The 22,500-nt window shown below is 44.8% G+C and overlaps 2 protein-coding genes across 4 annotated transcripts in view; one reads left to right on the top strand and one right to left on the bottom strand.

The window, feature by feature from the left end:
- The window catches only part of LOC121712805 (rho-related GTP-binding protein RhoA-D), a 26,827-nt gene extending 15,319 nt beyond the window's left edge, over window positions 1-11,508 (top strand). Inside the window, exons 2-5 of the mRNA XM_042096822.1 lie at window positions 5,228-5,383; window positions 6,891-7,011; window positions 8,700-8,830; window positions 9,970-11,508. Of these exons, the coding sequence (XP_041952756.1) occupies window positions 5,228-5,383; window positions 6,891-7,011; window positions 8,700-8,830; window positions 9,970-10,143 (582 nt within the window). The 3' untranslated portion in view covers window positions 10,144-11,508. The remainder of the gene's footprint in view (window positions 1-5,227; window positions 5,384-6,890; window positions 7,012-8,699; window positions 8,831-9,969) is intronic.
- LOC121712802 (putative helicase mov-10-B.1) overlaps window positions 5,438-22,500 on the bottom strand; it is a 39,815-nt gene continuing 22,752 nt past the window's right edge. For 2 of the 3 annotated variants that reach the window (XM_042096813.1, XM_042096816.1), the window contains exons 18-22: window positions 19,346-19,420; window positions 19,080-19,205; window positions 16,242-16,330; window positions 15,869-15,987; window positions 15,218-15,615 (exon numbers count right to left, since the gene is read on the bottom strand). In XM_042096813.1, coding sequence (XP_041952747.1) covers window positions 15,554-15,615; window positions 15,869-15,987; window positions 16,242-16,330; window positions 19,080-19,205; window positions 19,346-19,420 — 471 coding nt within the window. In that variant the 3' untranslated portion in view covers window positions 15,218-15,553. Of the gene's footprint in view, window positions 5,456-15,217; window positions 15,616-15,868; window positions 15,988-16,241; window positions 16,331-19,079; window positions 19,206-19,345; window positions 19,421-22,500 lie in introns of those variants that run through there. The other variant, XM_042096815.1, reaches the window with a different exon arrangement.

The raw sequence follows: 22,500 nt of genomic DNA, 5'->3' as shown, positions 1-22,500 counted from the left end.
GCATGTTCTTGTGTTCGGCTCAGTGCAGGAAACAGCCTGAAAAGGGTGGGGCACAAAAACAACGAGAGAGAGAGAGTCTGCACATAGCTGCAAATGTTACATTATTTGCATTAATAAGCATAAACAATTATTGAATCCATCTCCTGGTTATGAGCATGCCATGGTACTCTACATCACTGCTTTTGGCCACTTGTGTCTGTCTGTCTGTCTGTCTGTCTGTCTCTGTATGTGTGTGAACCGGGTTCAGTGTTGGGTCAAGTTCCTCACTGGTCAGTTGCACCCATGCAGTTGCTAACAGCTGTTGAAGAGTAGGACCTGCTATACAAGACACATCAAACTATTTTTTCCATTTACCTGTAATGTCAGATTGGTTCAACAGCTATGATGATGTGTTTTGATTGGCTGAACAGCTCTGATGCTCTGATCTGTTTCGATTGGTTCAACAGTGCTGATGTGTTTTTGTAGCACCCCTAACACCTCTGATGTTGTGTTGGTTGGCAGGGAGAGTGGGGAGGTGCCAGTGAGGTGTGTCTATGACAGATAGTCATAGACACACCTAACACAGATGCTGCGGTTTCAGAATTGCAAGAAGTGTTAAATAGACAACAACACACGCACCCTGAAGCTGCGCTTATTGTGGCCGGTGATTTCAATCAAGTACATCTGAACCGGTCCATGCCTGAATTTATTCAACACATTCACTTCCCTACACGTGGTGACAACACACTGGATCACTGCTACACACAGTTCAAGAACAGTTACAAAGCGAAGTCTCTACCAGCTTTCGGAAAATCAGATCATGCCGCTGTTTTCCTACTGCCTATGTACAAACAGAGAAGTCGGACGGACCCCCCAGTGACGAAGGAGGTCAAGCGCTGGACTGACCAATCGGAAGCCAGGCTACAGGACGCCCTTAGCAACGTTGACTGGGAGATGTTCAAGACGAACTCTGCTGACATCAATGAGTTTACGGAAGTATCATTGAGTTACATCAATATGCTAACTGATTCCATCATCCCAACTGTAAAGATCCGAAGCTTCCCTAACCAGAAACCATGGGTGGATAGAGAAGTGAGAACGGCATTAAAGACACGCACCATGACTTATAATGCTGGGCTTATTTCAGGGGATATGACGGATTACAAAGCAGCATCTTATAGTTTACGTAGTGCAATTAAAGATGCTAAGCGGCGCTATAGAGACAGAGTTGAAGCTGATTTCTTGGAGGGTGATCCAGCACGAGTGTGGAAAGGACTCCGAACCATCACTGGCTTTGAAAGAAAGTCCCCTCCTATGATGAATGTGAGTAAAGCCCTCCCTGATGAACTTAATGCTTTTTATGCTCGCTTTGACATGAAAAACACAGACTATATTGGACTAGCTGCAGCATGTGAAGCAAATGAGGATGCACCTTTCTGTGTCTCTGAGGTCGATGTGAGCAATGCCTTTAGGAGGGTAAATTGTAGAAAAGCTACTGGACCGGATGGAATTTCAAACAGGGTTTTGAAATCCTGCGCTGCTCAGTTAGCTCCTGTGTTCACTTATATCTTTAACACATCATTGGCTCAAGAGACAGTTCCTACTTGCCTCAAGCAGTCTGTTATTGTTCCAGTACCGAAAAACAAAAGTCCATCATGTCTGAATGACTACCGCCCAGTAGCCCTGACGTCTACAGTGATGAAGTGTTTTGAGAAGCTTGTGAAAAACATTATCTGCTCATCCCTCCCTGCCTCCTTCGACCCCCTCCAATTTGCTTACAGAGCCAACAGGTCTACAGAGGATGCCATCTCAAACCTCATGCACACCACCTTAACTCACCTGGAGGAGGGGAATGGGAATTATGTGAGGATGCTGTTCATTGACTTTAGTTCAGCATTCAACACGATAGTACCTCACCTTGGTCACAAAGATGAAGGCCTTAGGACTGAACACCACCCTGTGTCACTGGATATTTGACTTCCTCACCAACCGTTCACAAGTGGTTAGAGTGGGGGGTCTGACATCTGACTCATTAACCATCAGCACTGGTGCTCCCCAAGGCTGTGTTTTGAGTCCACTGCTGTACAACATCTACACACATGACTGCAAAGCCAACAGTAGTCATACCTCCATCATCAAGTTTGCAGATGACACAGTGATTTTGGGCCTGATTAGTAACAACAATGAACAGTTCTACTTGGATCAGGTTGATGAGGTGGCACAGTGGTGTCAATCTAACAGCTTGACACTGAATATCAATAAAACCAAGGAAATGGTAGTGGATTACAGAAGGCAGCAGCAGAACTACAGTTACACCCCACTAATGATCAGCGGGCAACCTGTAGAGAGAGTCACAAGTTTTAAATACCTTGGTGTCCACATTACTGAAGACTTAACATGGACTGTTAACACTCAATATGTTCTGAAGAAGTCCAGACAACGACTCTACTTCCTTCGTCAGCTAAGGAAATTCAAAGTTTCTACATCCATCATGAAGGCCTTTTACACTTCAGCGGTTGAGAGTGTTCTAACTGGTAGCATCATCACCTGGTATGGGAACTCCACAGTTAGAGATTGTAGTACTCTGCAGAGAGTAGTGCGCTCAGCTGAACGTACTATAAGAACTCAACTCCCTGCTCTACAAGATATCTATTCCAGAAGAGTACTCCTAAGAGCCCAAAAGATTCTGAAGGACTCTTCTCATCCTAACAATGGATTATTCCTACCGCTGAAATCAAGAAGACGCCTATGTAGTCACAAAGCCAGAACTGAGAGACTCAGGAGAAGTTTTTATCCCCAGGCCATCCGAACTCTGAACTCACACTATACTGACTTTGCACACATTCACTCCTCAGCACTCTCAAACATTTCCCAACTCTGAACTCACACTATACTGACTTTGCACTCATTCACTCCTCAGCACTCATGACCCCCCCCCCCCCACACACACACACACCCACACACACCTACAAGACTTTTAGCACTTTTACACTTTTACATCCCTCTCCCTATGCTACAGACCTTTTATTTATTTTCTTATTTCATCACGTCAAAACACACACACACACACACACACACACACACACACACACACACACATATCTGACTTTCTCCAACTTTTGCACACTTTTTATTTATTATTTTTGATTTCTCCTCCATCTACCCATGTCCTTGATTGCCTAGCCTTTCTTCCCCCCCACCCCCCACCCCACCCCACCCCCATCCCCAACACACACACTTACATCATCACGGTCATCACTTCACATACATACAGCACTCCTCTACATACTTGCTGCACACTGCCCCCCCCCCCCCCCATACACAGCACATTGTCTTCAGGATCTTCTCCAACACACATCCTCTACATACTTACAGCACACTACACACACACTACACACACACACACAGTCACTGCTCACAGTACTCTGCTTGCAATAGTAAGTCCCTGACCCCCCCCCCCCAACACACACACTTACATCATCACTGTCATCACTTCATATACATACAGCACACTGCTTGCTACAGTAAGCCTCCTCTACATACTTGCTGCACACTGCCCCCCCCCCCCCCCCCCCCCACATACACAGCACATTGTCTTCAGGATCTTCTCCAACACACATCCTCTACATACTTACAGCACACTACACACACACTACACACACACACACAGTCACTGCTCACAGTACTCTGCTTGCAATAGTAAGTCCCTGACCCCCCCCCAACACACACACTTACATCATCACTGTCATCACTTCACATACATACAGCACACTGCTTGCTACAGTAAGCCTCCTCTACATACTTGCTGCACACTGCCCCCCCCCCCCCCCCCACATACACAGCACATTGTCTTCAGGATCTTCTCCAACACACATCCTCTACATACTTACAGCACACTGCCCCCACCTACCCACCTACACACTACACACACACACACACACACAGTCACTGCTCCACTCCCCTCCCGCCCACACACACATCTTCACTGTCATCACTCACATACATTACATACAGTACTCTGCTTGCAATAGTAAGTCCCTGCCCCCCCCCCCCCCCCCTACATACACAGCACATTATTTAATCAGGAAGCTTCTCCAACACACATCCCCAACATACTTACAGCACACTGCCCCCCCCCCTCAATACACAGCACATTGTCTCATGAGGAAGCTTCTCCAACACACATATTGCACACTGCCCTCTCCCCACATACACAGCACACTATCCCATCTCCCCTGTCATCCCCCCAACACACACACCAAGACCCCTGGCAGTTGGGTTAGCCCCTTGAGCCGTGGATCTGCCCAAGGTTTCTTCCTTGGTAAGGGAGTTTTTCCTTGCCCCTGTTGCTCTTGGGTGCTCCTTGTTGGTGCCCCCCACCCAATCCCAATCCTCCCCCACCTTTTTTATGCAGCCCTTGCCACTTAATCTACTAAACCCCTCTTCTACTGCACTTTTTACCCCCCCCCCCCCCCCATTAATGCACAAATAGGCTGACACCAGACATAATTTCACTGCATTTCTTACTTCCAGTAACTATATGCATGTGACAATAAACTTCCTTGTATCCTTGTATCCTTGTATGATTGACCTACAGTATGGACATATAAGGACATATAGCCTTTTGTGATAAAATGACTAAATATCAATCCGTTCTTGCAAAGATCAGTGTCCTAGGCTACGAATGCAACTTTGTATTATTGATATTTGCCATCCTGGGCCATGTTGGGGGCAGTTGTGGCCTACTGGTTAGGGCCTGGGCCATGTTGGCGGCAGTTGTGGCCTACTGGTTAGGGCTTTGGGTTGCCGGTTCGATCCCTGACCAGTGGGAACGGCTGAGGTGCCCTTGAACAAGGCACCTAACCCCTCACTGCTCCCCGAGCGCCGCTGTAGCAGGCAGCTCACTGCACCGGGTTGGTGTGTGCTTCACCTCACTGTGTGTTCACTGTGTGCTCTGTGTGTTTCACAAATTCACCAATTGGGATAAATGCAGAGACCAAATTCCTTGTATACACAAGTATACTTGGCCTGGAAACCTGATTAATATTTACGTTACGACTACAACTGGCGGTTGACAAAATTCTGTCCTGTATCAGCTGTAAAAGACAAGTCTTGTGTGTGTGTGTGTGTGTGTGTGTGTGTGAACATCTACATAGTGCAGTAATGACTATGTTGATCCATAATCTGCTGTATAGCAGCCCTCATATGAAGCTGTGTGCGTTTCTGACAGAGTTCTTGTCTTCCTCAGATGGCTGCAATCCGTAAGAAGCTGGTGATCGTCGGGGATGGCGCCTGTGGAAAAACCTGCCTCCTCATCGTCTTCAGTAAAGACCAGTTCCCTGAGGTCTACGTGCCCACCGTGTTCGAGAACTACATCGCCGACATAGAGGTGGATGGCAAACAGGTTAGTCCAATGGCCACTTTGTTTCAGTGTGTGTGTGTGTGTGTGTGTGTGTGTGTGTGTGTGTGTGTGTGTTTGTGTCTGTGTCTCTTTAGCTGGGCAGATAATAAGGAACACAGACCGCCTCTGATTTCGGATTGAGTCAGGTTCAGGTTGAGTCAGGTTCAGGTTCAGGTTGAGTCAGGTTCAGGTTCAGGTTGAGTCAGGTTCAGGTTCAGGTTGAGTCAGGTTCAGGTTGAGTCAGGTTGAGTCAGGTTCAGGTTCAGGTTGAGTCAGGTTCAGGTTCAGGTTGAGTCAGGTTCAGGTTGAGTCTAGTCTCGGTTCCTATTTGGTGGAAGGTCCAGGTCTAGTCTGTAGGCTACAGCCCTCTACTCTGCACCTCCTTAAACAAGGCCCACACGTAGTCACTATGGAGGTCAGAGAGTGGCCGTTTCACTCCGGCTCCACCTCATCCCTCTTTCTTCTCCTTCACTTCTGCTCCACCTCATCCCTCTTTCTTCTCTTCTGCTCCACCTCATCCCTCTTTCTTCTCCTTCACTCCTGCTCTACCTCATCTCTCTTTCTTCTCTTCTGCTCCACCTCATCCCTCTTTCTTCTCTTCTGCTCCTGCTCTACCTCATCTCTTTCTTCTCTTCTGCTCCTGCTTTACCTCATCCCTCTATTTCTTCTCCTTTACTCCTGCTTCACCTCATCCCTCTTTCTCTCCATCCTCAACTTCCCAACCAACTCATCATGCCATCACTGGAGCTAGTGTGTGTGTGTGTGTGTGTGTGTGTGTGTGTGTGTGTATTTGTTCATGCCATCACTGGAGCTAGTATGTGTGTGTGTGTGTGTGTGTGTGTGTGTGTGTATTTGTTCATGCCATCACTGGAGCTAGTGTGTGTGTGTTGTGTGTGTGTGTGTGTACTGTGTGACTGGGAGGGGGGGGGGTGTTCTGTGTATGTGCTGACAGTAGTAAATATCTCTCCCCAGTGATGCAGTGCTCTTATTTATGTTTGTCTGGCGCGTGGCCTTGGAGGCTTCTCTCGCTCTGCTTTTTATTTGTGTTTTTTCCTGAAGCCTTGTGCTCAACCTGCTAAGACACTGCATCACACAGACCAACAGGAAAAAAGATCAAAATATCTCTTCAGATCTCTGTCCCACACACCGCTCAACACACACCTTTGTGTCCCCCTCACACACACACACACACACACTAACACTCCTCTATCTCGCTCTCCTGGTTGAATTATCTCATGTTCTAACATTACAGAAATAGTGTTCTTGGATTCAAGCAAGTTGCCTACACATACACATAATCATCTGTTTGTGTTCAATCATATATATATAATTTAGAATTCTACATTAACAATCCTTTAAAATTGTCTCATCCTCTCTCTTACTCACACACACACTCTCTCTCTCTCTCTCTCTCTCTCTCTCTCTCTCTCTCTCTCTCTCTCTCTCTCTCTCTCTCTCTCTTGCTCCCTCTCTCTCTCCCTCTCTCTCTCTCTCTCTCTCTCTCTCTCAGGTGGAGCTGGCATTGTGGGATACTGCAGGTCAGGAGGACTATGACCGCCTGCGGCCCCTCTCGTACCCCGACACAGACGTCATCCTCATGTGCTTCTCCATAGACAGCCCAGACAGTTTAGGTAAGGTTGTGTGTGTGTGTGTGTGTGTGTGTGTTTCTCCCTCTCTCTCTCCCTCTATATGTATGTGTACTAGGGCTGGGACGGTAACTGCAATACCGCGGTCACGTGACGTCTACCGCAGGTCTGAGCTCGTCACAGTCATCACCGCAAAAAAAAATAAATCTGTGAAACATTTGGGGGATTCGACTTCATGTAGCCCACTGCAGAGGTCTTAAACTGACAGCATAACGTGATCATTTCTGTGATTTCTTTTCAACCATGACATATGCACAATTTCAGGTTGAAAATGTAGCAGAACCTCAGAAATAATCACGTTATGCAGTCAGCCTGACATGTCTGCAGGTGGCTACATGAAGTCGAATCCCCCTATTGGCCTGCACATGTGTGTACGTAGTGTGTAATGTTGTGATGTGTAATGTGATTAACCATCTTATGGCATTGATTCTCAGAGAACCACAGTTACGTTAAGTAGGCTAACCTTCCGTTTTCAAAACAAAACTTCAAAACTTATCATCAAAAGATGAAGCAAACCCGACCTTTCGCGTTTGTGTTTGGGAGCGCAATGTTCCAACATTCCATTTGTTTACTATGCGATAGGGGAGAACTGGCACAATTCTAACACTTTTATATTCTCTCCGTTCAAACTTGATTTACACAAAGCTGTTAAAAGTGAAAGCTGTGAAATTTGGCCAGAAAGGAGTCATACATGTTTACTCAATGAAATTGAAAAATAATGAAAAAATATGTTCTAGTTTGTTAAGAATTTAACTTAACAGCGACGACATGTAGGCCTAGGCTATAGGGCCTACCTTTGTTACAACCTGACGCAGCCATTAAAACGTGCGGTAGCCTACCATTGTAACATTAAGCGTTAATCATGAATGTAACAGTTCTAAAATCGTGATAGCCTTGTTGATAAACTGACCTTCATGTCTGAAGCATTTGGTCCAGTGATCTTTTGAAGTTGCTGCAGCTGTCTAAAGTTTAATTGTTAATACCTCGAGATCAGATTATTAATTTTTTTTGGGGGGGGGGGGGGGGTACAGCGAAACCGCAGTCATTTCTTGCATTCCATCCATACTGTACCAGCTCTAATGAGTACCCCCTCCCCTCTTTCTGTCTGTGTGCTGTCTCTTCCATCTTCATCTCCTTGTGTGTGTGTGTGTGTGTGTGTGTTTATTTACCCGTCCTGCTGTTGACAGAGCTGTCATGTCCAGTGTGATCCCAGCAGCACTAATGCTGTCTGACCACCGGCACATCTGCTACTCAGGAAGCAAGCCACTCACAGCTGACACATGCTGTCACACTACACACTACACACACACACACACTACACACACTACACACACACACACACTACACACACACACACACTACACACACCCCAAGCCTCACAGCTGACACATGCTGTCACACTACACACTACACACACACTACACACACACACACTACACACACACACACACACACACACACACACACACACACACACCCTAAGCCTCACAGCTGACACATGCTGTCATAAATGCCTCCTGTCACACTACACACACACACGCCAATAGCTTCTGTTGTATAAACACACACTTACCTGCATTAATGTGAAAAGACAACACACACACACACACACACATACGCACACACACATTGTTACATTGTAATGATTCTGTGGATAATTCTGTCTGTAACAGAGAATATTCCGGAGAAGTGGACGCCTGAAGTGAAGCACTTCTGTCCCAACGTTCCCATCATCCTCGTGGGCAACAAGAAGGACCTCCGCAACGATGACCACACACGGCGGGAGCTGGCCAAGATGAAGCAGGTACAGTAGTCTACACACACACACACACACACACTACACACACTCATCAGGTACAGTAGCCTACACACACACACACTACACACACACCAAGATGAAGCAGGTACAGTAGTCTACAGACGCACGCACACACACTCATCAGGTACAGTAGTCTAGACGCACGCACACACACGCACTACACACACGCACGCACACACACACACACTACAGACACGCACGCACACACACACACTCATCAGGTACAGTAGTCTACACACACACACACACACACACACACTCAACCCATTTCAAGCAGGTACAGTAGTCTACAGACGCGCACGCACACACACACACACACACACACACACACACACACACACACACACACTCATCAGGTACAGTAGTCTACACACACGCACGCACACACACTACACGCACGCACACACACACTCAACCCATTTCAAGCAGGTACAGTAGTCTAGACACGCACGCACACACACACACACACACACACACACACACACACACACACACACACTCAACCCATTTCAAGCAGGTACAGTAGTCTAGACACGCGCACACACACACACACACACACTCAACCCATTTCAAGCAGGTACAGTAGTCTAGACACACACGCACACACACACACTCAACCCATTTCAAGCAGGTACAGTAGTCTACAGACACGCACGCACACACACACACTCAACCCATTTCAAGCAGGTACAGTAGTCTACACACACGCACACACACACACACACACACACACTCAACCCATTTCAAGCAGGTACAGTAGTCTACACACGCACGCACACACACACTCACACAGCCCATTTCAAGCAGGTACAGTAGTCTAGACACGCACGCACACACACACACTCAACCCATTTCAAGCAGGTACAGTAGTCTAGACACGCACGCACACACACACACACACACACACACACTCAACCCATTTCAAGCAGGTACAGTAGTCTAGACACGCACGCACACACACACACTCAACCCATTTCAAGCAGGTACAGTAGTCTACAGACACGCACGCACACACACACACACACTCAACCCATTTCAAGCAGGTATGGCACTCATTGTTTATTATGTGTATTAATGTTCTTATGTGTTTTTTGTGTGATTGTGTGTGTATGTGTGTGTGTCAGGAGCCTGTGAAGCCTGAGGAGGGCCGCGACATGGCCAACCGCATCAGTGCCTTCGGCTACCTGGAGTGCTCGGCCAAGACGAAGGATGGCGTGCGGGAGGTGTTCGAGATGGCCACCAGGGCGGCGCTGCAGGTCCGCAAGCGCAAGAAGAGGAGTGGCTGCCTGCTGCTCTGAGAAGAGCCAATCAGGACGCAGCCTGCTTACGCCACACACGCACACACACACACACACACACACACTTCCAAAGCCAGAGACTGAGTGAGGAAGTCCATTCCCCCTACTCTACTCTCCTCTCCGCTCTGTTTGTTTGTCCTTTGTTGCTTCTTGGATAACTTGTCATTTTGAATTGTACATGTGTTTTTGTGTTTCCATAGCGTTCCTGCTAGTTTTTTTTTTTTTTTTTTTTCATTCCGGAAGGCCATGGTGCTCTGACATAATTTCCTTTTTCACATTGTTTACATGCAGGCAGACTGCCCACTACTGGGTTCTTTTTCCCTCTTCAACACACTCACACACACGCACACTTTTTCCTGTCTGTCATGTGACCAGTGTAATGTACCGACTGACTTGCACACCAGTCACACATCACCTTCAAGCACAGACAGGGAGGGCCTAAGTGGTTGCCTTGGTAACAGTGTTTATTTACCCTTTAACCTCTGAGGCCTGGACGCATCACTTCCTGTGTGACACGAGGGTGACAACCATTGGGTGCCCTGTGGGGTTCTCGGTTGCCGTTTGACTCTGGTGGACGAGGGCTGCTAGACAGCTATCCATGGCCTTTCTGCTAGGTGTCCAGAGCACAGGTGTGCACCAGGAGTGTGTGTGTGTGTGCGCGTGTGTGTGTCCTCTGTTGTATCTAGACTCTTCTCGGTCCCTCACTGTAGCTAATACAGCGTGAGTCGGTCCAGACTCGCTCAGTAAACGATCTGGACTCCGTGCTGATCTGATGCTGGTCCCAGTAGTGATCTAGTCCTCCTGCCTACTGGACCAGTTACTGATCTGATGCTGGTCCCAGTAGTGATTTAGTCCTCCTGTCTATTGGACCAGTAGTGATCTGATGCTGATCCCAGTAGTGATCTAGTCCTCCTGCCTACTGGACCAGTTACTGATCTGATGCTGGTCCCAGTAGTGATCTAGTCCTCCTGCCTACTGGACCAGTAGTGATCTGATGCTGGTCCCAGTAGTGATCTAGTCCTCCTGTCTACTGGACCAGTAGTGAACTGATGCTGGTCCTGTTGGACCCAGACCAGGGGATGACCCAGTGGCCCTGCCTCTTCTGTAAGGGCTCTACTGACTAACCCCGGGCACCCAGCAGATCTTGGCCAATCACAACGCCACAACTCTTGGCATGCCCCTCGGCGGCGTGCTCCTGTCTCGTGTGAATGACCAGAACGTCTCGTCTGAAGTTCCAATAAGGTCTCCAGGCCTCTTTGATGTTGAAATACTAGTATTAAACTACATGAACTATATTCTGAAAATTGTTCTGAGAATACCTTATGAATAAAACTATTGCCAAATATAAACCCCTGTACATACTAACATGGTCTGCCTGTATTCTGTTCAGAGTGTAAAATACATTTCAGCCCAATGCTCTGGCCATTTTGAAATGTGTTTTTTTTACACTTATTTACAACTTAACAAAAAAGTTGTAACACTGTGTAAAATGTAAATAGAAACAGAATTTGATCATCTGCAAATCTCGTAAACCCATATTTAGTTGCAAAAAGAACACAGACAACACATCAAATGTTGAAACTGACTAATTAGACTATTTCTTAAAATAGTTAACTCATTTTAAATTTGATGCCAGCAGGATTTCTCATAACAGTTGGGGTGGGGGCAGCAAAAGGCTGGCAAAGTTGTAAAGTCAAATCCTTCAAGGATGGGACTGACCTTGCTGTTTGGCTCCAATGTCAACAATATGTCAGTACCAATTGTGGTATGGTGGTACCAATTTTGGCTCCGAGCCAAAACTGTACATTATGTCATGCTGTCATGCTTTTATGGTCATAAGAACTGATTAAATATGATGAACCAAATCTAGCTTCACAACATCAATGAGTAAACATTAACCTATGGAACATTAACCTATAGAACAGACTGCAGTCGACACACATGGATCAGGTATGACCCGAATATTTATTTTTATTGTGATGCAATCAGCTAAAGAGAATCACAGTGGTGGAGATGAACTGAATCAGCTAAAGAGAATCACAGTGGTGGAGATCTGAATCAGGAGGATAAGAGAGGAAGGAGGGAGGTGGAGTGGTGATGATTTGAAACTTGAAGCCTCTAAGCTGACGGAGGATCCGTACGAAGTCTACCTCCAAGGCTACATCTGAAGCGCTCCGTTCGTGTACCGATTTAGAACAGTTTTTTTTCCATGTACAGTATGATCCGCTATGGCGTCTGGTGTAGCCAGTTCCATTGATTCTAGTGGAAGCTAACGTACGCGTCGCTATGGCGTCTGGTGTAGCCAATTCTATTGATTCTAGTGGAGCTAACTGTTACAGCAGATGCAGAGTGAACGGAACGCTTCAGTTACGTGCCCGGTGTAGCCTCCCTGTAAAGGATCAGTATGGAGTCTGTAGGATCAGTCTGGAGTCTATAGGATGACATGAGAGATGAGATGGAATTGAACGGATTCATGGGTTCTGGTAAGACTTTGGAACCTACCTGGGTAACCTTTGATGTGTGTTTTAACTCAAACTTGAGCTAATAAAATAAATCTGGTGGCAATAAATATGAACACTACAGACCTAAATGAACTAGATTGCCGCTGGTTTGTGCTGGAAGACCATCTTGACTCTATTTGACTCTAAGCATGGGAAATGCACAACGCGCCTGGGACCGTTTGTGCTTGACTAACGGTGACTAACGGTCTTCCTCCACAGAAATCAGAACCAATGGCAGGTGACCTCAGTAAAATCAGCTGATAGTCTGCAGGTGTTCAGATGTGTGATTCAGGTGTGACTTCCGGCCGAATATGTAGCATTTTCATACTTTTAAGATAATTCATAAAATGTAATAGTCTAGCAACTCCCCATTGGCTTGTGAGCTGGAAAAATGAAACTTTGATAAGGCCAATCACATCGTGTATAGCGTCGGTAGGCGGGTTTAACATGATTGATGGCAGAGTTGCAACGGTTCGGCGTGAATTCCCTGCTACTTGAAAACAAAGAAGATGGATGTTGCTGTTGGCGAACAGCGTGACACGAGTTAAGCGAGTTTTTTTAAGTTGGCAAAAGTTTGAACTAGCCAACTAACTCCGCTGGTGGGAAAACGCATGGGACCATGGAGGTATTATATATAACTGGAGAGAGTGACTAAGTCCCACCCTCCATACAAATGAATGGTGGAGGCTAGGCTAGTAAATCCGGCCAATTCATAGTCAACGCCATCTTGAACCTATGTCTTGAACACTGGGGTTCGGATCCAGCGCCAGTCGGCTCTGACCATGCGCCAAGTTACAAAGCTGGAAATGACGCATGGACCAACGTCGATTTTTATTGGATATTCTGTAAAAAGAGAGTCGTCCTCCAGTAAGAGGGTGGCGATAATGCACATAAAGTCCTTGCCTCATAACAAGAAAAAGAAAAAGTTGCTCGGGAACGCGCATGGAGTCCGAGTGGAGTCCCCCTGAAGCGCAACTTAATTTCATTGGATAACACAGCGGCTCTAACTAAGAGCGGTCTGCCTGCTGTCCTGCTGCAAATATGCATTTGAACATTACGTGAAATATCCGTAGTCGAACTATAAATAAACTATTCGGTTTTTAGTGCCAAATGTAGCGCATTTGATTAGTTTGAATGAACTATGATTAGTTTGTTTTTTATTTTATTTTTTGCCATCTCATAGCGGGTGCTCTAAACATATTCTAGCGTTGGCCCATGACCAAATCAAGCCAATAATAGCCAGTAGCCACAATAATGACTGGAGCCAGAGCCCTCAATAGCCACCCTGTTTTGAATATAATGTTGAAGATATTCAATATTATTGAAGATAGTATTGAAGATAACGCACAGAACGGTCAGCCTGAGCGGACAATTACGTCCCCAACTCATTTAAAATGTGGTGTCTTTACTTTGAGTTGTACACCGCAGATGGTAAAGTAACGGTTAAAGAGAATGTTGTCTGCGGACTCAGCAAAAATCAGTTTACTCACGCATCCATTACATCCCATCTTCGCGCTCACCTGTGGAGTTACCATCCAAATGAGGCAGCGGTGTCAGGCACAGTAGACGGCCAGAGCATCGCCAGGCGTCCAACATCGTATGATTGCATACTTTCCGTAAATCCTAAATTATGTCCAGGGTCTGCTATTTACTTAGGCTGCAAAGCACAGGTATTTATTTGAGGTAGGCTTATTCGAGGCAGACCTTTATTTCTTACATTGTACGTTATTGTGAGACATGCGTTTTGTTTGGAGCGGCATACCAGGCTATCAAACGCAGACGATTTTCGGTTTTGGTATGGGATTTAATTTACTTTTTGACTTTTATTATATAGTTAAATGTTGAGACTGATGGGCATTTAAATCTAGAGGGTATTTGATGATTACTGTAAAGTTTCGTGTAGTTGAAAAAGTGTTGGGATTTCCAGCTGTTTATTGCGAGACAAGGCCTTTCCTTCATTCATTGAACGTGCGCTGTGCTCTAATGGAAACCTTATTGCATAGCGAAGTAGCCTAAATTGAGTTTGTTTTTAATGTAGTAGCCTAGTGCTTCAGCTTCTGGCAAGGGCGGCTATAGGTTGAGAGCAACGTGTTGGAGACCCATGGTGTAACGAGACAAGGTCTTTATGCCGCTGTTGTGTAATTTATTGTCTTTAATCATGTTTAGGCTATGTTTGTTTGGGACAAACAACAACGAAACAAGATCAATACAATTTTCTTTATTTGTTTATTTGTCATATGATGGATAAACAACCATAATATGCACGTCTTCTCATAGGATCCTCAAGACATACGCACTGAATAACGTTTGGCTGTAGCCGCCGGATAGGTACCCGCCCACCAACATGTACGCGCATGAGAGCTCGTGCCCAACACGGATTTTCGTGCATGGAGCTGGTTCCAAATGCTCCATGCAGCCCCATATTTGAAAATGGCGTATGCTAACATGCCAAAGCTAATCTGCACGCTCTTGACCCCCTGCATGGGACTCATGAGTTGTAGCGCTGTCCTATTGCGTGCAGAGGGAGTTTGAAAGACAACCGATTATCCCACCCCTCGGACTGAGCACTGCGAATGGTGAGTCCCCAGACCCTACATCTTGATGTGGGTCTGGCTCGTCAGGCTAAAAATATAATTATAAATAATTTATATCTTTATGTAAAATAAAAAAATAAATCATTTATATCTTTATGTCCACTATGGACAATGGAATCCCGTCAACTTGAAAATGGTTTATAAATATCACCTCATGACTCCAAGTATTGAACTCAGGGCTGAAAATAACGCTTAAGCCATCTGAGTTCATCTGAGAATGCCTGCAATGTTATTAGAAAAGTATGCCGTGTGTGTGTGTGTGTGTGTGTGTGAGTGTGTGTGTGTGTGTGCGTGAGCACAGCTTGAATAATCAGGCTACTGCTCATTTCTCCACTCGGGATCCAACATCTGCTGCACGACACTCTCGCCTGTGTCCACTAGAGGGAGACAGACACACACAGTGTTAGTACCATGTCACAACCTCAGTTCCGCTCCTGCACTATCATGCTGTTGCTCTTTCAGGTCTCTTCATTTGTGTGTCACAACGCTAATGTTTTGTAACTTGTGTTGTGTGTATGAGTAGAGAGAGAGAGAGAGAGAGAGAAAGAGTGAGTGTGTGCTGCTTATGTGTGTGTGTGTGTGTGTGTGTGTGTGTGCTGCTTGTGTGTGTGTGTGTGCTGCTCCTCATACCTGGCGTATCCTGGCCGATGTTAAGCGCAGTCAGACGAGCCATCACCTGCTCTACTCCTTCTGTGCTGCTGAAGTCATATCCTGTGTAGCCCGACTCACTCGAGCAGTACTCTAGGAACCTACACACACACACACACACACACACACAAGTCATAAACAAGCAGCAGTTACAAAGAGTATGTTTAATGGATAAGCTGTGTGTAGGCACTCTGGGCTCACCTGCCACAAGTACTGTGTGTGTGTGCGTGTGCGTGCGTGCGTGTGTGTGCGTGTGCGTGTGCGTGCATGCTTGTTCCCAGGGCTCACTTGCCCCAGGTAGTGTGTGTGTGTGTGTATCTTGTACATGTAATGTGTTTGTGTTCTCAGAGCTCACCTGCCCCAGCTAGGGTCTGTTCTGAGGATAATGGGGTTTCCTACCACGATGAGCAGGGCTTTGGCTCGTGTCATGGCCACGTTAAACCTCTGCAGCAACACAAACACTAGTTAAAACGTCAATGTTTCATTTCATAAAGCTTGATCATAAAAAACCTGACAAGCCTAATCTTATGCATGCATTTTGCACAGAGTATTACATCAATATTAAATCAGTATTAAACTTTTTTAATATCCATACCATATATGGTGGCTGTGGTAGCATAGTCACTAAGGAGCTGGGCTAGCATGCAGTAGCATAGTGGCTAAGGAACTGGGCTAGCATGCAGTAGCATAGTGGCTAAGGAACTGGGCTAGCATGCAGTAGCATAGTGGCTAAGGAACTGGGCTAGCATGCAGTAGCATATTGGCTAAGGAACTGGGCTAGCATGCAGTAGCATAGTGGCTAAGGAACTGGGCTAGCATGCAGTAGCATAGTGGCTAAGGAACTGGGCTAGCATGCAGTAGCATAGTGGCTAAGGAACTGGGCTAGCATGCAGTAGCCAGTTATGGGTTAAATTCCTGCCTGTAATTGTTGTGCCTGAGCAAGGCACTTAACCCTCACACTCACACACACACACACACACACACACTGTTGTGCCTGAGCAGGGTGAGCAAGGCACTTAACCCTCACACTCACACACTCACTCACACACACACACACACTCACACACACACACACACACACACACACTCACACACACACACACACACACACACTCACACACACACACACACACACACTCACTCACACACACACACACACACACACACTCACACACACACACACACACACACTGTTGTGCCTGAGCAGGGTGAGCAAGACACTTAACCCTCACACACACTCACACACACACACACACACACACACACACACACACACTGTTGTGCCTGAGCAGGCTGAGCAAGGCACTTAACCGAGGCTGTCTGAGGAGACTGGCCCCTGCCCGGCCAAATTACAGTTTTTCTCGATTGCTTTTACCTGCTTAAGTAAACTGGAACCCACTTGGTCTTCATGACTACTTTCTTTGCACAGCAGAAGTCATCTCTTGCGAATGTGTTCACACATTTTCATTGGGTTCACACATTTCTTACACCCTTTTGCAAAACAGTTAGCACAGGTGTCATTCAAAAGCCCCAAACTCTATTGGTTTTCCCATGCTAAACAAAAGGAAAACATCTTTTCACAGGTGGTATAGATTCCTTGCATAAGTCTAAATCTCTGATACACCTGTGTGAAACTCCTTTGCACAATTCTTCAATCAGCAATCATGCATTACACTTAAGAGATGTCTGTTTTGTGTTGCTATTTGCAAGTATGGATCTAATGCACATTTAGACAAAGTACTGTATGGCCTATTTGGTGGAGAAAACGGTACAAAAGGTGTTTATTTCGATGAAAGTTGTAGTTCAATGAAATTTACAGTATCTTGCCAGGTGTTTGCTGTATGTCTTACATGTCAATGACAGTTACATCTTGGGAGGAATTAATAAATTATTTTTTTACAGTTTTCAGTACATTTTGTCTTTTCACAGTTTTTTTCTGATACCATAAAAATGACTAAGTAATGGAACAGACATAGCAAAAATGCTCATTTTGAGAACTAGTTTTTTCATTTTGTTGTCAAGTGTTTAATGATTGATTTAAAGAGTGTTTTTGAATTGGCAACAAGTTGTAGTGTTTGAAGGCAAGATTTGCTTTTGCTGCATGTTTTAAAGGAGAATTCCGGTGTGATATTGAAAAAGCTGTTGGTAGCATCGGCTAACTAGCGCCAGATTTTGGAGTGCAGGGGACAAGCCGAGATGGGCTATGAGACATACGTTCACACTCGGTATCATGTTTCAATACACTTTAGGTCAATATCACACCGGAATTCTCCTTTAAGTGTTTTGAGAGAGTAACAGCCTTTTGCAAGCAAAATGTGTCATTTTGTCCAGAGTGCTTTTGTTCAGACACGGGTGTTAACTGTTTTGAGAATGTGATGTCAGAGTTGACACACAGGTATCAAAACGATCGAGGAAAAACTGTAATGAGTTAAATAAATAATATCTATCTCACACACAGCATATGACTCATATCTATCTCTCTCTTTCTCACACACAGCATATGTCTCATATCTCTATCTCACACACATACAGTACACACACACAGCATATGTCTCATATCTCTCTCTCTCTCACACACACACAGCATATGTCTCATATCTATCTCTCTCTCTCACACTCACACACACACACACACACACACAGCATATGTCTCATATCTCTCTCTCTCTCACACACACACACACAGCATATGTCTCATATCTCTCTCTCTCTCTCTCTCTCTCTCTCTCTCTCACACACACACACACACACAGCATATGTCTCATATCTCTCTCTCTCTCACACACACACACACAGCATATGTCTCATATCTCTCTCTCTCTCACACACACACACACAGCATATGTCTCATATCTATCTCTCTCTCTCACACACACACACACACACAGCATATGTCTCATATCTCTCTCTCTCTCTCTCACACACACACACACAGCATATGTCTCATATCTATCTCTCTCTCTCACACACACAACATATCATATCTATCTCTCTCTCACACACACACACACACACAGCATATGTCTCATATATCTCTCTCTCTCACACACACACACAGCATATGTCTCATATCTATCTCTCTCTCTCTCTCTCACTCACACACACACACACACACACAGCATATGTCTCATATCTATCTCTCTCACACACACACACAGCATATGTCTCATATCTATCTCTCTCACACACACACCTTCTCATTCTTGAGGAAGCCGATGTTGAACTTCTCGTCGAAGGTCAGGTGTTCTCCACTGCTACGTACACACGATACAATAATCACTCTTCTCTCCTGTCCCTGAAACTCTTCTACTGAGCCCACCTACACACACACACACACACACACACACAATTATGGTCATCATACATACAGTGGGAATTAACAATCATTTAACAACATTAGATAAGGTCACAAAAGGTCACATGGACCACCCCATCAGAGGTCATTCAAGGTCAACCGACCTTCAGGTTCTCGATGCCCATAATCTTCTTCAGCTCTTTGTCGTGTCTCTCGATGGCCTGTCTTATCTTTTCCACCTGCGGAGCATCACAGCGTGAGACAGGGGAAACCCAACATGGCACATTTGAAACAGGAAGTCCCTTGGTGACGTTAACTTTTATGCTCGCTTACACAGTGATCCCACAATGAAGTCTATACTCAAGAGAGCTGTGTCTGACTCAATCATTGATGAAAATGAATACAAATACTTGCTACAGACCAGTGTTTTACACTTTGCCTAAAATTCACAAAAGGCTGGACAATCCCCCTGGCCGTCCAATTGTATCTGGGAACCAATCTGTGACTGAGCCCTTGTCTAAATTTGTTGATCATCACATAAAGGATTTAGTGCACAACCTGCCATCCTTTCTAAAAGATACCACCGACTTTCTGGTAAAATTGTCAAGTATTGGAGAGGTTAATGCAACCGATATCTTGTGTTCTATGGATGTGACCAGCTTGTATACTAATATCCCGCATGATGCAGGTCTATCGGCTTTAGGATATTACCTACAAACAAACCAAGTGCCACATACTGAGTTCCTATTGTCATTGGCTAAGTTCTAACAAAGAATTATTTCATGTTTCAAAACAGTTTTTTCTTACAAACCCAAGGTACCGCCATGGGTTCTCCCATGGCGCCTAATTACGCCAACCTTTTCATGGGTAAATTCGAACATGATTTCATTTACAACGACAATCCTTTTAAACAACATCTGAAAGTGTGGTATAGGTACATAGATGACATATTTTTTGTGTGGTTGGGCTCAAAAGAACAACTGATTGCCTTTAATAATTATGTGAACACTAGACTGCCCTCTATCAAATTCACATTGACTTATGATGACAATGTCTTGCCCTTTTTGGATGTTTTGGTGAGGAAGGTAGACAACACGCTACACACTGAAATCTATAGCAAAGAAACAGATCGTAACTCCTTTTTGCACTACCAGAGTTTCCATCCACCTTCTCTCAAACGTAGCCTGCCTTACAGCCAACTGTTGAGAGTGCGCCGCATCTGTAATGACGATGAGGTATTTGAGCGACAAGTGGGGGAATTTTGTCAAAGATTCCTTGACAGGGGCTATACAGATAACTTGGTGCGTGATTGTCTAGAGCGCACACGCAGTATCCAACGTGCTGACCTGATGACCAAACGTACTGATCAGAATAGCTCTAACAATGCTACAGTTACACTGGTAACAGTTAGTGACATTATTGGAATGTGTATCACTTTAACAGCATTGGCGGGTGTTCATATGGGTGTGTTAATGGGTGTGGGTATATAAGATGGGCTACATTGTTACCTTGTTGCACACTGAAGAAGGCACACGCCGAAACGCGTATGTGCAAATAAAAGAGTATATATGCATAGTGCGGCCTCTCTCCTACTTTCCTTTATGTATAACTATCCAGGCCAGCACTCTTAAAGTTTAAAAAATAGACAAATTGAGTGAAGCCTGCTCCTATCCTCACTGAAACAGGAAGTCCCGCCATGGCCTTTAAAGAGCCAATCCCACTGTTTGAAAACATAATTGACATTTGCCTTACCTGAGCGTTCTGTTTATGCCTACCATTACCATAGTCACTATTAGTCACATAGGCACTATTAGTCACATAGTCAGTATTAATCACATAGCCACTATTAGTCACATAGTCACTATTAGTCACATAGTCACTTTAGTCACATAGTCACTATTAGTCACATAGTCACTTTAGTCACATAGTCACTATTAATCACATAGCCGCTATTAGTCACTATTAGTCACATAGTCACTATTAGGCACATAGCCACTATCAGTCACTATTAGTCACATAGTCACTATTAATCACATAGCCACAGAGTCACTATTAGTCATATAGTCACTATTAGTCACATAGTCACTATTAGTCACATAGTCACTTTTAGTCACATAGCCACTATTAGTCACATAGTCACTATTAGTCACATAGTCACTATTAGTAACTATCAGTCACATAGTCACTATTAATCACATAGCCACTATTAGTCACATAGCCACTATCAGTCAATATTAGTCACATAGTCACTATTAATCACATAGCCGCTATTAGTCACTATTAGTCACATAGTCACTATTAGTCACATAGCCACTATCAGTCACTATTAGTCACATAATCACTATTAATCACATAGCCACTATTATTCACATAGTCACTATTAATCACATAGCCTGCTCCTATCCTCACTGAAACAGGAAGTCCCGCCATGGCCTTTAAAGAGCCAATCCCACTGTTTGAAAACATAATTGACATTCGCCTCACCTGAGCGTTCTGTTTATGCCTACCATTACCATAGTCACTATTAGTCACATAGTCACTATTAGTCACATAGCCTAGTCACATAGCCACAGTCACTATTAGTCATATAGTCACTATTAATCACATAGCCTGCTCCTACCCTTACTGAAACAGGAAGTCCCGTCATGGCCTTTAAAGAGCCAATCCCACTGTTTGAAAACATAATTGACATTCGCCTCACCTGACCGTTCTGTTTATGCCTACCATTACCATAGTCACTATTAGTCACATAGTCACTTTAGTCACATAGCCACTATTAGTCACATAGCCGCTATTAGTCACATAGTAGTCACATAGCCACTATTAGTCACATAGCCACTATTAGTCACATAGTCACATAGTCACTATTAGTCACATAGTCACTTTAGTCACTATCAGTCACATAGTCACTATTAATCACATAGCCGCTATTAGTCACTATTAATCACATAGCCGCTATTAGTCACTATTAGTCACATAGTCACTATTAGTCACATAGCCACTATCAGTCAATATTAGTCACATAGTCACTATTAATCACATAGCCACAGTCACTATTAGTCACTATTAATCACATAGCCTGCTCCTACCCTTACTGAAACAGGAAGTCCCGCCATGGCCTTTAAAGAGCCAATCCCACTGTTTGAAAACATAATTGACATTCGCCTCACCTGAGCGTTCTGTTTATGCCTACCATTACCATAGTCACTATTAGTCACATAGTCACTTTAGTCACATAGCCACTATTAGTCATATAGTCACTATTAGTCACATAGTCACTATTAGTCACATAGTCACTTTAGTCACATAGTCACTATTA

This window comes from Alosa sapidissima, chromosome 7, assembly GCF_018492685.1.
Source record: "Alosa sapidissima isolate fAloSap1 chromosome 7, fAloSap1.pri, whole genome shotgun sequence".
NCBI lineage: Eukaryota > Metazoa > Chordata > Actinopteri > Clupeiformes > Clupeidae > Alosa > Alosa sapidissima.
The sequence above is the reverse complement of the archived record's forward strand: the minus strand, read 5'-3'. Positions and strand labels throughout refer to the sequence as shown.